Below are 14552 nucleotides of genomic sequence, written 5' to 3' on the forward strand. Positions count from 1 at the left end.
AGTTATCCGCAGACACTTAAGTGAATCGCTTTATTCTGAATATACACTCAGAATACCAAAATGAAATGATGCGTAATCAGATCACATCACCCAACTTTGAATTGTGTAACAGTATTTAAGCAGCACGTCCTCCTGCGTGCATTACACACAGCAACAAGTGCAGCAAGAAACTGATGAATAGATGGTCAGTTCACATCACTCTGAGATCAGAGCTGAGTACCACCCCTGAAGGTCCGGGCGATATCTACAAAATCATTTCAAACATAGAACAGGGAATGGAGAGAAATCCCACTTTGGTTTGCAAAGTGTATTCTAAAAAGGCTCATTCTTGCCCACCTCTGTAAACATTAGTAGGTGAAGCAGCCTATTGGCTGAGTAATTGTTTTTATTTGTATTTATTGCTTCCATAAACAGGTAAGATAAGATCTTTAAGAACTTTAATGATCCCACATTGGAGCAATTCAATTGTTAAAGCAGTTCAAGAGTCGGAAAAGAAAAAAAGTCGCTGAACGGTACATAGAGATGAAACAAGATAAAACCAAAAACATAGATTTAAAAGGAATAGCTATATACACCTTTCACTTATACAGATGTGACCATGATGAAGGATTGCACAGGACAGTTGCCCAGGATAATGGCAATACAAACATGGTGTGTAGTATTTCATAAGAGAATAGGAAAAACATACGTAGAGTACAGAGATCAATAGAATTGCAGTGGATACTAGCAGGGAATTGCACAGGGTTTTGTAAGTGGTGGGTGATGGTGACAGAGCATTACCAATATGTAAAATTATTATGGGTATCATATGTAAACTGTCCAGATTTATTATACTAGTATATTTTAGTAGTATTATCCTAGTTTTGTATCTGTTATTATCTCATTTGATGTCAGTTTATCAATGATAGACAACTTTAAGAGAATAAGATGTTCCTATGGTTTTAGTGATTTGATCTTTCATAATTGTCCAGTCCATAGCTCTGAATTCTTTCTCATGAAAATGAACAGGGAAATGACTCTGACATATTATTTATTTAAAACAAATTACCATATTTTCTTTTTCTATTTATCAGGGGTAATTAAAATGATAGATGTAAACAGTAAAACAACAACTTACACGGCAGCATTATCAACTAGCAGCAATCTTGACAAAGAACAGCAAGGGCAAAACTGGGAGTAGCAATGGACCAGAAATACACCCATGTGGTACTCCAAGATGACAAAACAAGTAGGCTACTAATACTTAACGACACTAGTAAGTACTTTAATTGAGTATTTAGATTTCATCCACCTTCATACTTCTTCCTTGTACATTTCAGTGGAAAAGATTTATTTTTCCACACTCATTACTAGTTTCTTTTACAGATTTAAATTTAACATAATGAATCATAGGATGAACTTGTAAAATACACCTTGTTATAGATTATGCTAAACAAGAGTGTTTTTAAAACTGGTTCAAAGCACCTCCTCCTTAAGCAGCTACAATTTTAAAATGATGCTTACATACTAATGCGTGAATGAATAATAATTATCCAATAATGTCATTTATATGATGATACAGCATTCTGAGGGACAATTTTGCATCTTCTGATGCTTGAACACATTTTGCTGATCATATTTCTGTAACATTAGGTAAGTTTATTTTTTAAAGGCATTGGTACTTTTATTTCATTAAAGATATCCCGACTTTGACTCATAGAAGACGATTTCATCCAATTAATTTTATCAGGTGAGTATTTTAGTGTTTTATGGTCCAAGAATGTAAACCCCCTGAAGGGCGTATGTGTGTGTGTGTGTGTGTGTGTGTGTGTGTGTGTGTGTGTGTGTGTGTGTGTGTGTGTGTGTGTGTGTGTGTGTGTGTGTGTGTGTGTGTGTGTGTGTGTGTGTGTGTGTGTGTGTGTGACTCATCACGGTACCAATGGGGGATGCTGCTCAGTCCTCATGAGATCTTCATATATCTCTCCACCTGCGTAGTCTTCTTCCAGCCCGTAGACTGCTGCATACAAATCATCCTCATCCTCGAGGGCATTCTCACTATCACACACAAGGAACACACATTAACATCTCTTAAATATACTAATTATCAGTCATTAATTTCTTCTTGCATGGGGAAAGCCTCGGGGCAATAATGTGTATATAATGGAAACGGTAATGTGTTAAATGCAATGTTAAACCTTAAGAAATACACACAGGTATAAACTACACTAGGAAAGACATTATGCACAATTCAAATAAAGCATGTTCTCTAACGTGACATGAAAATAAAAAATTGTTTACCCTTATTCATCTCAATCGATCAATACCCATTCAGAACTTTGATGTAGGTGGTATGCAAGCACTCAGCAAAAACATGCAGAATTACTCATTTGTTCCTCTGACAGTAACAGAGAAACGGAGCCAAGCCTTTCACCAAAACATGTGGGTGTCCAGAACCCTGGAGAGCATGGATGACGAGTAGAGCTGGTTGTGCTACACAAAGCGAAATAACCATGTTCTATCTACACCAGTAATGGCCCCGCAGAGAGGGGCTTCATACATACTCAATCAAGTCCTCCAAGTTGTTGTAAATGTCCTCGTCTTGTAGGCTCTCCTCTGTTGGAAATGGCCTAGAAATGAAAGCAGAGCAGCGTGAGGCTCAGTGTTAAACAGAAAAAATCACTATGAAGAAACTATAATCAATGAGTGACTTTGGCCAGGAAACAAACAATTGATGTATTCAAGTATATCTATATTTCCAGAACAGCCTAATACTCTTTTGTACAGCAGAAAAGGCCATGCATTGGTCACAACTAGGACACATATTTATCAGTGTGTGGATAATTTCATTAAATGTCCACTGACATCCATATCAGTTTGTATGTTTTTTGATATTGGGTGACTTACTTGAATCTTCCTTGCTGTGCAATTGCTGTGTAGGAGAGCTTGGATAGAGTGGCCATAACCTAGTGAAACGAAGTTGCGTTAATAAATGTTTTTGATGGGCTCAGAGAGAGACAGACTTAGAGAGAACAGGAGAGCAGAGAGGGACCGACAGAGTGATAGAAGAGAAACACTGTCATAATAAATGATAAACACACTAGCAACGACTTGCAAACAACTAGCTACCGTATAGAAATAACACATATTTAATACCGTAGGAAATACATTCAGTATCTATCTTCTAAACATCTAACAGTAACTAATACTTCACCAGGAAGAAACAGCTACCACTATGCAAACGCAGAGCTGGGGTCCCCCTGTAGCATAGTTTAGAGATAGACCAAGAACCCCAGCGTTGCGAGTTCAGATCTAACTGGGGCCCTTATCTGCATCTCTCTCTGCCTCAGTATCGCTATATAATAAAGGCGTAAAACTTCCCAAAATCATAATAAAAAAAAGAAATGTAAGAAGCGTTAGTAGCTAGTGGCGACGGCTAATGCGTGCGCAACAAGCTAGCAACAACACATTGCGTGTCTGCGTGGGTTTTCTCCGGGTTCTCCTGTTTCCTCCCACAATCCAAAAAGACATGCACGTGTTAGGTGAATTGATTACTCTAAGAATTGCCCTCAGGTATGAATGGTTGTTTGTCTCTATGTGCCCTACGATACACTGGCGTCCTGTCCAGGGTGTACCCCGCCTCAAGCCCGATGTCAGCTGGGACCGGCTCCGGCCGCCCGCGATCCCGACCCCGGGATAAGCGGTTGAAGATGAATGAATTAATGAATTAATATATACTGCTGTGTGTCTTTCATTGACTTAATATGCACTAGAAAGCCTTTATCTTTTGTTCAGAATCAGCTTCTTATAACAGGTAACTTCCTTCTCATTCATCCACAGCGCTTTACACAGTCGGACACTCAGCTTCTACTGACTTTAATGAGGAGCGCAGACGCTCATAGGATAAATGCTGGGCTTTCTCCTGCCCATCGGACGCTCAGCGTCTCTGAGGGTCTATGGTACAGTGGGCTGGCCCGGACACTTGGCTTCTGCATGATGATTGGATGAGCTGTCTGAGGCGGAATCCTTGTTTGATTGACAGCTAAATAAGCGAATCAGCGATCTTGAAAAATAAACATCCACCAGAGCATTTTCCAAGTTTTTCATTCTGTTGTTCTGAACTGATCCAGAGACTTTACCAATTCCCAGCGACTTTGTCTTTGTTAAAAAAAAATAATAGTGTTGTGTTTGGCGACTCTGTTCTGTCACTCTACGGTTTCTTTCCCCGACGAGCAAGCGGTCACGCTCAAAGGCGGCCAAGGCCGTTTATAAAGTATTTCTATTCTATTAAGCAGCCTAGCTGTGCTGGCCATTGAGAGGACACTGGTCAAGTCCCTGGAAAAGACACCTAGTTGGTACAAGGTCACAGATCATTTTCTTGAAAAGGAACAAAGGGTAGAATTTACATATAAATAAACAAACACATTTATGATGAAGGCCGAAAAAATGAGCTTCCCCTCCTTGAAAGACCGGCAGCTGCCGTGTAATAATGTGCAAACCATTTTATGATGCTTCAATTGTAAATGTTGAACATGTTTTGCAAGTTGACAGCAGAAAGACACGCACACAGTCTGCAGGAAATGGTCACGTTACCTCAGGCTCTCACACCTTTGCAATGTGTCTGTGTGTGTGTGTGTGTGTGTGTGTGTGTGTGTGTGTGTGTGTGTGTGTGTGTGTGTGTGTGTGTGTGTGTGTGTGTGTGTGTGTGTGTGTGTGCGTGTGTGTGTGTGTGTGTGTGTGTGTGTGGTTCTTTTATCAGGGCTTGTAAAAATGTGAGTTCATGATCACTGAGCATTTGATCCACACTAGATATGAGATCAATGCTGAGCAGATGAACCACAGGAAGTTGGGACCTTAGTCCTTAAAAGGTTGCTGAAGTACAAAGCATGTATTTGCATTAAGAATACTGTATTTTATGTGCCATAACGAACACAGCTAATTTAATAATTTCATGTTTCTATCTCCAAAAAAATGTAGATTCACTTTTGAATGACTCTGTTTGGTTAAAAACGATTGAGGTTAGCTTTATATTATATACAGCCTGTCTATGTGCAGTTTATCTCTTCCTGTGTGAACGGGTGCTGTGGCTTTGGCTGAACCCAGTTGTGCTTGTGACTTGTAGAGAGACCGGCTTTAAAAGTTCAAAAGGCCTGGGTCTTCACAAGTTATTTACAGCAGTCGAAACTTTGTCTTTCCTGCAACAAAACAAATAGTCTGCCTCTGAAGTGAGAGGATTTCACATATTTGAAATGTGTTGTTATGTACTTGCAGTGCTTGTATTCAGATGTGTATCATTATTCCGCAGCTACGTAACTAAAAGACACTCAAAGTCATATTCAGTCAGTTGATTCAAGCAAATTGTCAGCATTAGAATCTCCTTTGGCTTTTGCTATGGCCGCATTATGTAGTAAGAGTAAAAGATTACATGGTTGATTTGATTTCTGTGGTATTTTTGCATAAGAGAGAACTTTGTTCCTATCATTTCATCCTGCCGCACACATCACAACTGATCTAACACTAGTGATACTTGAGGCGGTGCAAGACTAATCTGTTTTTCTTTTTTTCAAATACATAGTGCTAATTTGAAAGAACAACTCACGAGGAATAAGTAGGAGACATATAAAAACTAAACATTTGTTTACTTTGTTTAATGAATTGTAAATCCTAGGCTGTCTCAAAAATAAGTCAGTCCCACACCTGACATGTCTGATGATAATTTAAGCCACATTAGAGTTGAGAAGCAAAGCCACAAGCTGAGCTGAAGTCCAACCGCTGTGAAGAGTTTGGCCTGTATACAAACTGTAGCATAAATTCCCAGAGCCCCGTGCAAAAAAGTTGGAACAATAATGTGATTAATCAAATATGCATTTTGAAAGTTTAAGGTATCTCATTTGTTTAATATGTACAACAACTAAAAAGTTAAAAACTGCACATTTTGGGTTTATTGTGATTATCTGCTATATTATTTATTAACATGGGCAGTAAGAGGATAGGTGTATTTTGTTACCTTCAGACAGAGCCAGGCTAGCTGTTTCCCCTGTTTCCAGTCTTCATGCTAAAATAAATGAAACTCCCCTCTGACTGTAGCTTCATATTTACTGCATAGACATGAGAGGGGTATCAACCTTGTCATGATACTCTCAGGAAGAGAGCGAACAAGTGGATTTACCAAAACAACTATTTCAATGTAAGAGGAAAACAAAAAACAGCCATTCCTTCAATTTAAAATGCCCTTCTCTATCTACTTGAATTTAATAAGCTTTAAACATTTAAACATTTTGCTTTTGCTTTTAATGTTGACATAATTGTGTGTTGAGGGAAGAAATAAACACATCTCTGGCCTCCAGGAGGCTGCATGCAGTCAGCATGTGTGCCCAGGGTGAAGCCCATAACTCAACAGAGGAATGTAGGTTAGAGAGCTCTCATTAGATATTCAGTGGACTAATGCTCAGTCTACGGGCAGAGTTGGCACAACTCAACCCCGAGTGGATTAGACTGGCTGAGATGTGAGATGTTCTCTTTTGGATGTTTTCTGGAAAATAAGGAAGAGATTTCTTGTTTGGCTGTACAACCATTCCTGGAGCCAGTCCAACCCAATCGCTGAACCTGCAGAGACCCATATATTTAACTAATGATGAGGGGAAAAAACAAGTAATCTCCCCTCCCTCGGGAAGGTTGTTTGACAGACCACTCTTGAACATGACTGAGATTATACAGCCCCGCTTGGATGTACTGTACATATTTGCAGGCAGTGCCTCCACTGCGGGATTATCAGATGCCAGATTAACTGGAAGCTTCTTAAGAACACAACACACTGAACTGAAAGAAAAGACTGTCTGTGTGAGAAACTGCACGCAAACCATGCGACCACTCACACTTATACCAATAACCTCTGTCTATTCTCTGACAGGAAGAGGATTCAAACTATCTATCATATATAATATTCCTGATTCAAGGACTTTGGATATACCTTTTTTCTGGAGAACATTTATTTCAAGTAAAAATGTGCTCACACATTAACAAAGTATACCTGGAGTTCTCAAACCACCTGCGGTAGTGTTTGAATTATTTAAAATAGATGCAATATCTGCTCTGACAAAACAATAATTTATAAGAAGCTGTCTTGCTGTCTTCACTCAACTTTCTGCGTATCTGTCTACTTCACACTGTCTTCCCTCTCCTCCGCTGTCATCCTGCAGGACTTCTCTGCAGCCTTTGACACAGTGAACCACCAGATCTTCCTCTCCATCCTCCAAGAACTGTTTACAACCTACCTCAAGGACCACACTTGCAGGGTAACTTGGAGAGCATCTTTGTCTGAACCTTGTAACCTTACTACTTGGGTGCCCTGTTCTGTGTCCCATCCTCTTCTCCCTGTAAACTAAGACCCCGGGCTTTGTTATTCACCCAGATGGCTTTGCCTACCACAGCTATGCAGATGATACACAAATATTTCTGGACATGGTCCAAAACCCAGGTGGCAGCACAAACAACAATATCCTGTCTGTTTGCTGTCCTGGCTCCACAATGGTGGAACGAGAATGCACATAATCAGACTGGACCATGGTCCATGAATCAATAAAATACATCTTTAAAAAACTGCTTTCTAAAATTCAATTCATTTCATTCACATCATTTTTATGGACTCACAAGATTCTTGCACTTTTTGTATTTTGTATTATATGTAACGTGACGTAGTTTACCCAAATTGAACCCTTTTGAAATATGATGACAGACTTATTGTTCTGTATTTTGGATGTGCTAAATCACTAAAATAAATATATTCAGTACAGACTAAAAAAAAGAAAATATATTCTGAAACAAATCATATTATATTTCCCCATGGATAACCCAGAGATGCTCTGACAACTCATACGGCTCCAAGGTAAAGTTATGCACCGAATGCACTGAACTAAGGAAATGCGTGAGTAAGGCTAAGTCAGAGCCAGTGTGCTTTCTTCAGTTAAATCAGGCTCCTGCGCTGTGAGCGAGAGTCCGCTGAGTAGCTAGGAGGAGTGCACTACAAATCCACTGACCTGGTAACACTGTGTACACAAACCATATACAATAAAAAGAAGTCGACCAATCCGTTTAGAAGTGCAGCAGAAAAATGCACCAGGCGATGGGGTGGACACATATTGAAACTCTCTCACACACACACACACGCACGCACGCACGCACACACACACACACACACACACACACACACACACTCCATGCTCCATGTCACCATCAGAGGAAAAGACATCACACTTCTGACATGCTCTACATAACATGGGTCGTATTATGTTACACTGCATGCATTCTTCATAGTAATCTGATGTTCATGGCTGATGAGTTCAGATGCAGATTGCAAAAGATGACGATTCAATCGATGTTTAATTATTAGCCCAAATTTCACATAATATTCTCAATTTTTTTGTTGTCATTATTCTAATGCAGTTGTTTTTATCACCTCTGAACAATTGCAGCTGCACAAAGATTTTATGTACAGTGATTAAAAAGATCATTTATTTTGCTGTCTTGGAGGAGTTTTTTCTTACGGCATTTTTTTTAATTTCTTATTATGTTTTAGAAGAGTTTTTGACAATACAATACTCATTTGCTGTTTTGTAAACTATGACACAGATTTAATGTTTGGGGCACCAATTTCCCTTTATTGTTTCTAATGTAAACATTTGGACAATGGACAATAACTTTAAAATGCATTATCGATTTGACACAGATCAATCATCAGCATCACTCAGCTGTGACAGATGTCACATTCATTTTCAACAGACAAGGTGCTCACTCAAACTCATTTCCTTGTAAAACAGTTTGTAAAGGTGCTATATCATGAAAAGCTTAAAGACTTTCATAAATTGTTGCAACCAGAGAAGAATGCAGCTAAAAGAGGGAAGGAGAACAGAACAGAACAGAACAGAAGAAATGTGTGCGTTGTTGGATACCATTTTAGGATTATTTCATTGTGTTGTGACAGAAAAACAGAATGATGGACGTAGGCGTTACCTTTCCAAAGTCTCGAACATCGAAGAGGTCAAAGGCTTCGAATAAGTCACTTCTCCTCATCCCAAACACGTCATAGCAAGACGTCAGGAATGTGCGAATGTTCTTCAAGCACAGGAACTGCAAGGGGCAAAAAATGGTATGTACATTTAGCATTGCTAAATGCTGCGGTGGCACAGTGATTGGAGCAGTCGCCCCATGTAAAGAGGCTGACGGTCCTCAAGATAGCGGCCGCGGGTTTAATTCCAACCTGCGGGCTTTGCTGCATGTCTCCCTCTCTCTCTCTCTCTCTCTCACCCCATTTCCTGTCTGCCCTGTCTAATAAAAGGCTTGAAAACTGCCAAAAAAATAATCTTTATAAATTTCGCATTGCTTTATATCCACAGAAATATACCGCATTTTTCTATTTGCAAAAGTCATGTTAGTGGCAAAATGTTCATTGAGTTGTTTATTAATGTTTATTATGACCGACTGAACCAGATGCAAAACTAAAGGATGCGTTCACCCAAATTACAAATGCCCATCTTTTGAGAGGTCTATGTCAGATTTCTCAATACATAGATATCTGCATAGCTGACGCAAGTTGAAAATTGTGGGGTTTTTGGTGATGTTGAAGGACCAACCGTTTAATTATGTTTAACATGGATAAACAAACATTAATAATGCAAACAGCTGAGCACAGAGAACTTGAAGCTTCTTTTATAAAGTTGAAGGTGAACCGCAAAAACACCGCGCAAAAACTGAAAGTGAAAATAGAAATTTTTATGGTGTGAAACAAAACCACTAAGCATGTGCTCTTTCTGGGTCACTTCCTATTAGGATCTGTGTCTCGGTGGGAGTGCAGTCAAACAACTTTCATATAGACAATGTGCTCATGGTTTTGGGATTGATCTTAAATATCCATCTACAACTATAGTGCTGAAAAAAAGCATTCATTCTTTTTCAAGTTATTAAGTGATGACTAAACTAGAAAATGCATGTGTTAATCATTTGGAGCTGATTCTTGAGAATAGATAGGCGCCTTTTTATCACATCAGCTCATCGTGGAGACGCCTGTAATCACGCCTACAGCCCCCTGAGGCCCTGTTTGTCTGCGGAGGAAATGCATGATGGCTTTGCACCACTCCTGTCACAGCCCTGCTGCATTACTTTCTTCACTGCATCCTTGGCTTTACTGATGATAAATGATACAGTATGTTTAAAACGATTAAAGGAGGGTTAATATAGGATTGCTTTCTTCTCTATGGAAAAAAAAGCAGAGATGATATTGGTTGCCTATTTATTCATTATCCGTACTTAAGAATTGAATGTCACATTCCATGTTTTGCATTTGCACCAAGGCCAAATATACAGAATTATAAAACTAGCACTTCTGGATGCATTTTCCCTACTGAGCACTGCACTCTTGTCCTCCAATCCATTACCTTCATGCCCTTGTTTTCATTTCCAAGATCATAGGTCAGCAGGGCACAATGAAAGGGCCATTTAGAATCTGGAGCTCACTGACACACATGCATCTCTCGACCATACAAGATGGCCTATAGCTTAAGGCTCCGGTTATCCATTGTTTGGCACATCATGCCACATGGTTTGCTTTTACTGTCTGTCAAGAAGACAAAAGGAAAGTGGACATGCACCGACAGAGCACATACACACACACTCTAGTTTATACAACAGAGCTTGGTCTAATGCCCGGCTAAGAAACCGGCTTTTATTTATTACAGAAGCATTGTATTTTTGAAGGCAATATTGGTCATTTTGACTAGATGTAAACATTTATTCAGGGCAGTTTGTGGAAGTTGAGATTACAAAAATGGTTTCTTTGATTAAATCATCTTTGGAAATCTGATGCTCACAGTGCAGCACTTCGATCATACATTTATGACGACAGCTAAACAAATGTTTGATTCCATCTCTCAAAAAAGAACTGTCCAATAAATCAGACCTACTGATGTTGTTCTGTGTGTGTGTGTGTGTGTGTGTGTGTGTGTGTGTGTGTGTGTGTGTGTGTGTGTGTGTGTGTGTGTGTGTGTGTGTGTGCGTGCGATTCATATCATTGTACTTTACTTTACTTTACTTATATTATAATTAATCCTTTGGCCTTAGGATGCTAAAATGTTGGAGATTATTTTGAATCAAAGGTGTTCAGAGTTTGACAGTATGATACATTTATAATACTATTAAGACGGTCCGATAAAGAAGTAAATTAAGTATTTTAGTAACTATGACTGATTTTAGTTGAGTTTGATTGCACTGTGCTATAAATATCTGCCTCGGTAATATCAGGGGAAATATGCTTTCCATCACATTTTTTTTATTAAACCTATCACTACCATTTAAAAAAAAACAAAAAAAAAAACATATTGTATCATTCAAGAGCACACTGGTCAAAATAGCGATCTGTATTTAAGAAATCAAATCAATCTCCTAATGGCTGATTACACATGGCTCCAGCTGAGTTGCGAGCAACCTTCGAGCTGCTGCACACATAGTACAAGTTCCCTAGCTAATGGGTGGATCAAAGCCAGGATTTTATCAGGCCTCTCCAGTGACAGAGGAAAGAATTATGGGTAAAGAGAGGTCAAGCCTGGGACCATCCCTTTGGCTTTCACAAGCCGAGAGACATTTAGCACTTCCTATGTTAATCAAGGAAAGTTTCAATTGCTTTAAGATCCCAATAAAATACAAAATACAGAAAGGTATACACTGAAACAATTTAGATGAATTATTATATTTAGAATAAGTAGAATTATACAGACGTGTCCGCATCAGATCTCTAAACCAGTCTGTTAAAGGTCGCTCTCTCTCTAAATCCCATTCATGTCTGGCGACACCAATTTGGATTTGGCAACAGTTTTGCAGTTCTTCTACACACGTTACAACCACAAGTTACTTTGAAAACAGCGCAAAAAATCATTCGTCTACCTGTGACATCTGTGGCCTGAGATTTATCTCCCTCAGGTTGATAGTCTGAGGTCTCAAGTTGTTCAGCAGCTGGCACAGCAGCACCCCGTCCCGCAGGGTTTGCGCCAGGTCGAACACTTGCGCCGTGTCCGCAGTCACACGGTGGTTCTCGGGCAGCACTTTGCAGCTGATCAGCCACATGGCACATTGCCTCCAGTACTCCATGTTGTCGATGAGCGGTGAAAACAGCTGGTGGATGCCAGATGTAAAAACTTTGTCCTTATTTGAAGCCTGTGCGGGGCATGGTAAGTGCGCTCGGCGGTCGTCCCCACGTCTCTCTGGAGGACAGAGCGCGCTGCTGCAGCTTATGAGCGCTGCACAGCTGGGGTAGGCTGCAGTGAAACCCCCTCTGCTTGTGTGAACTTCCCCTTCCTTCTGTGACATTTCCACAGAGGTGGTCGAAAAATAATCGTTATACTTCCCCTTACTTCTGAAATGAGTTGCGATTGTCTCGGCCTACAACAGCGATGTGCAATTAAACACAGCCCTGACCCCGCCTTTCTGATATGGATGTTGGCTTAATTTGATCTACTGTATATGGCTGCACAACAAATGGTCATAAACATTGTTAATTAATCTGTAGATGTGGCCCACCAATTCAATTCATTCTGAATGATTGCTCTATAACCTCTATAAAAGTCCATCTTTAGATGATCTCTATTGTCTGACCAAAGGTCCCCAAAATGAGAAATTTATAGTAGCCTAATATAAAAAGATCATATTTTACAAAACTTCAAATTTGGGAAGCTGTAACCAGCAACCACTATTTTTGTTTGACCGTTTGTTTGATTAATGACTAAAGTGATCAACTGACTATTAAAGTTTGTGTGGACTAACCAGTTAACTGAAGATTTGGCACTTATTATCATTACCATTATCATTAACATACAGTGTAGTCGGTCTTTATTCTATGAAAAAATGTTGTGTGTTGCTGGGAAATCCTTTTCCCTCATACTCTCAGCTGACATTCCATGTGGATTACAAACAGCTTTGATAAGTGACGGAAATCTGATTTCTGTGTGGCATGCAGCCTATGGCCTGTGCTGGTAAACTGTGATCTAGGTTTCAACATTCATATAGCCCGTGTGTCTATAACTCAGATAATAAAGAATCAAGAGATCTAACAGAGACAGGGAGAACAACATCCTTCTGCCATGGGATTTACTGTAGATCACTGTCATCAAGATCATGACATAAACACAGGAAGGAAGCTGGGGGATCACATCTTGTTTTACCCTGAGCCAGATGTTTCCTCAGACTTTGAGCAGGCTTAGAAACGTCAACTTGTACTCTATATGAGTTACTAGTGATTTCCTAATTACTTAAGCTACTTAATAAAAAAAATCCTGATAGATCACAATATATTGATGACAACAGCCCATATGCATAATTAATCGGTCTCTGCCATGGCATCTGGTGTTGGCTAACACTACACATGTTAAAAAAACCCACATAAGAATACTCTTTGCACAAACACCATACAAAACTGCAGCTGCATTTGCTGAAATCAGGCCTATTGTGAATTGTCCCATAGATTCTGTTAACAACTAGAAAATCTAAGCCATCTTTTATACCAACCATGTCATGATAGCTTGTCGGGAAGGGGGCTAAATAACGCTCCAAAGGCTACATTTCTGCAGGGGAAACAAGGCATGACCCTTTTATCAAGGGGTCCCTTGGCCTCTGACCTCAGGATATCTGTATGAAAATAGGTTTTATGGGTACAAGTCTCGCCCTTACAGCCACTTTTTGATAATCCCAGACAGTTGCTCATATAGTGCATGGAGTATTTTAATATGTCTGCATACTGGAGTCTCTAAACTGTCGTAGAATTGAAAAAAATGTGATTCAAATGTGCCTATATTATTCAGGTGTGATGATGTTAGTCCCTGTAGTAGCCATTTTATTGTAGTGAGACCATTTTTTAAAACTTCAGCTCAATTGATAAAAATTAGCTGTTGTGACATCTTAGCCTCATAAAACTTTACAACCGCAAACTAAAGACCTAGGGCGTTAAGAGGATGGATGTAGGTATATTGACAATAAGGGTGTTTCTGAACCGTTTCCAGAACAGAAGTGCTCGCCATCCAGTTGCAGAAAAATGCAATTATTGCAGAAATCTCCAAATATCATATTTCTTTGATACCAAATCACAGCATGGGTTTTTTTTATATATTCCTCAGGGTCTTGGTGTCTTAATGTGTTCATTTGGAGAGATTTTTGACCTTTTTATATTTTTCATCAATTCTCAAGTGGTAAAAATGGTAAAATTATGCACCAAAGCTGTGTAACAAATGGTATCAACCCAAAAATTGCTGCAACAACGAATGAGACATTAATTAACATGAGAATGACTTTCATATATTTAAATCTGTATACACTTTTACAACTAATTTATCTATTTAATAATGAATTTAGTTAGTTTTTATTTCTGAATAATGACGGGAAAACCTTGATGCAGTTCTGCATCCTAAATGAATCTTCAGGTGCCCAGTTTTTAGATGATGTTCACCATGTGGCATCTCCTGTTGACCTGCTATCCCCTGCCCCCCACCCTCAACACTCTTAAAGCAGGGGTGACCATGGAAGGATGATGTCCAATTAAA

The 14552-nt window shown here is 39.4% G+C and overlaps 1 protein-coding gene across 1 annotated transcript in view; it reads right to left on the reverse strand.

The window, feature by feature from the left end:
• Nucleotides 1-12111, reverse strand: part of LOC310958174 (guanine nucleotide exchange factor VAV3-like) — a gene marked incomplete at its 5' end in the record, with an annotated part of 48451 nt that extends 36340 nt beyond the window's left edge. Inside the window, 5 exons of the mRNA XM_083929011.1 lie at nucleotides 1917-2034; nucleotides 2541-2606; nucleotides 2884-2942; nucleotides 8986-9102; nucleotides 11908-12111. Of these exons, the coding sequence (XP_083785137.1) occupies nucleotides 1917-2034; nucleotides 2541-2606; nucleotides 2884-2942; nucleotides 8986-9102; nucleotides 11908-12111 (564 nt within the window). The remainder of the gene's footprint in view (nucleotides 1-1916; nucleotides 2035-2540; nucleotides 2607-2883; nucleotides 2943-8985; nucleotides 9103-11907) is intronic.
• Between the last annotated feature and the right edge of the window lie 2441 nt (nucleotides 12112-14552).

This window comes from Echiichthys vipera, assembly GCF_963691815.1.
Source record: "Echiichthys vipera genome assembly, chromosome: 15".
In the NCBI taxonomy this organism is placed as follows: domain Eukaryota; kingdom Metazoa; phylum Chordata; class Actinopteri; order Perciformes; family Trachinidae; genus Echiichthys; species Echiichthys vipera.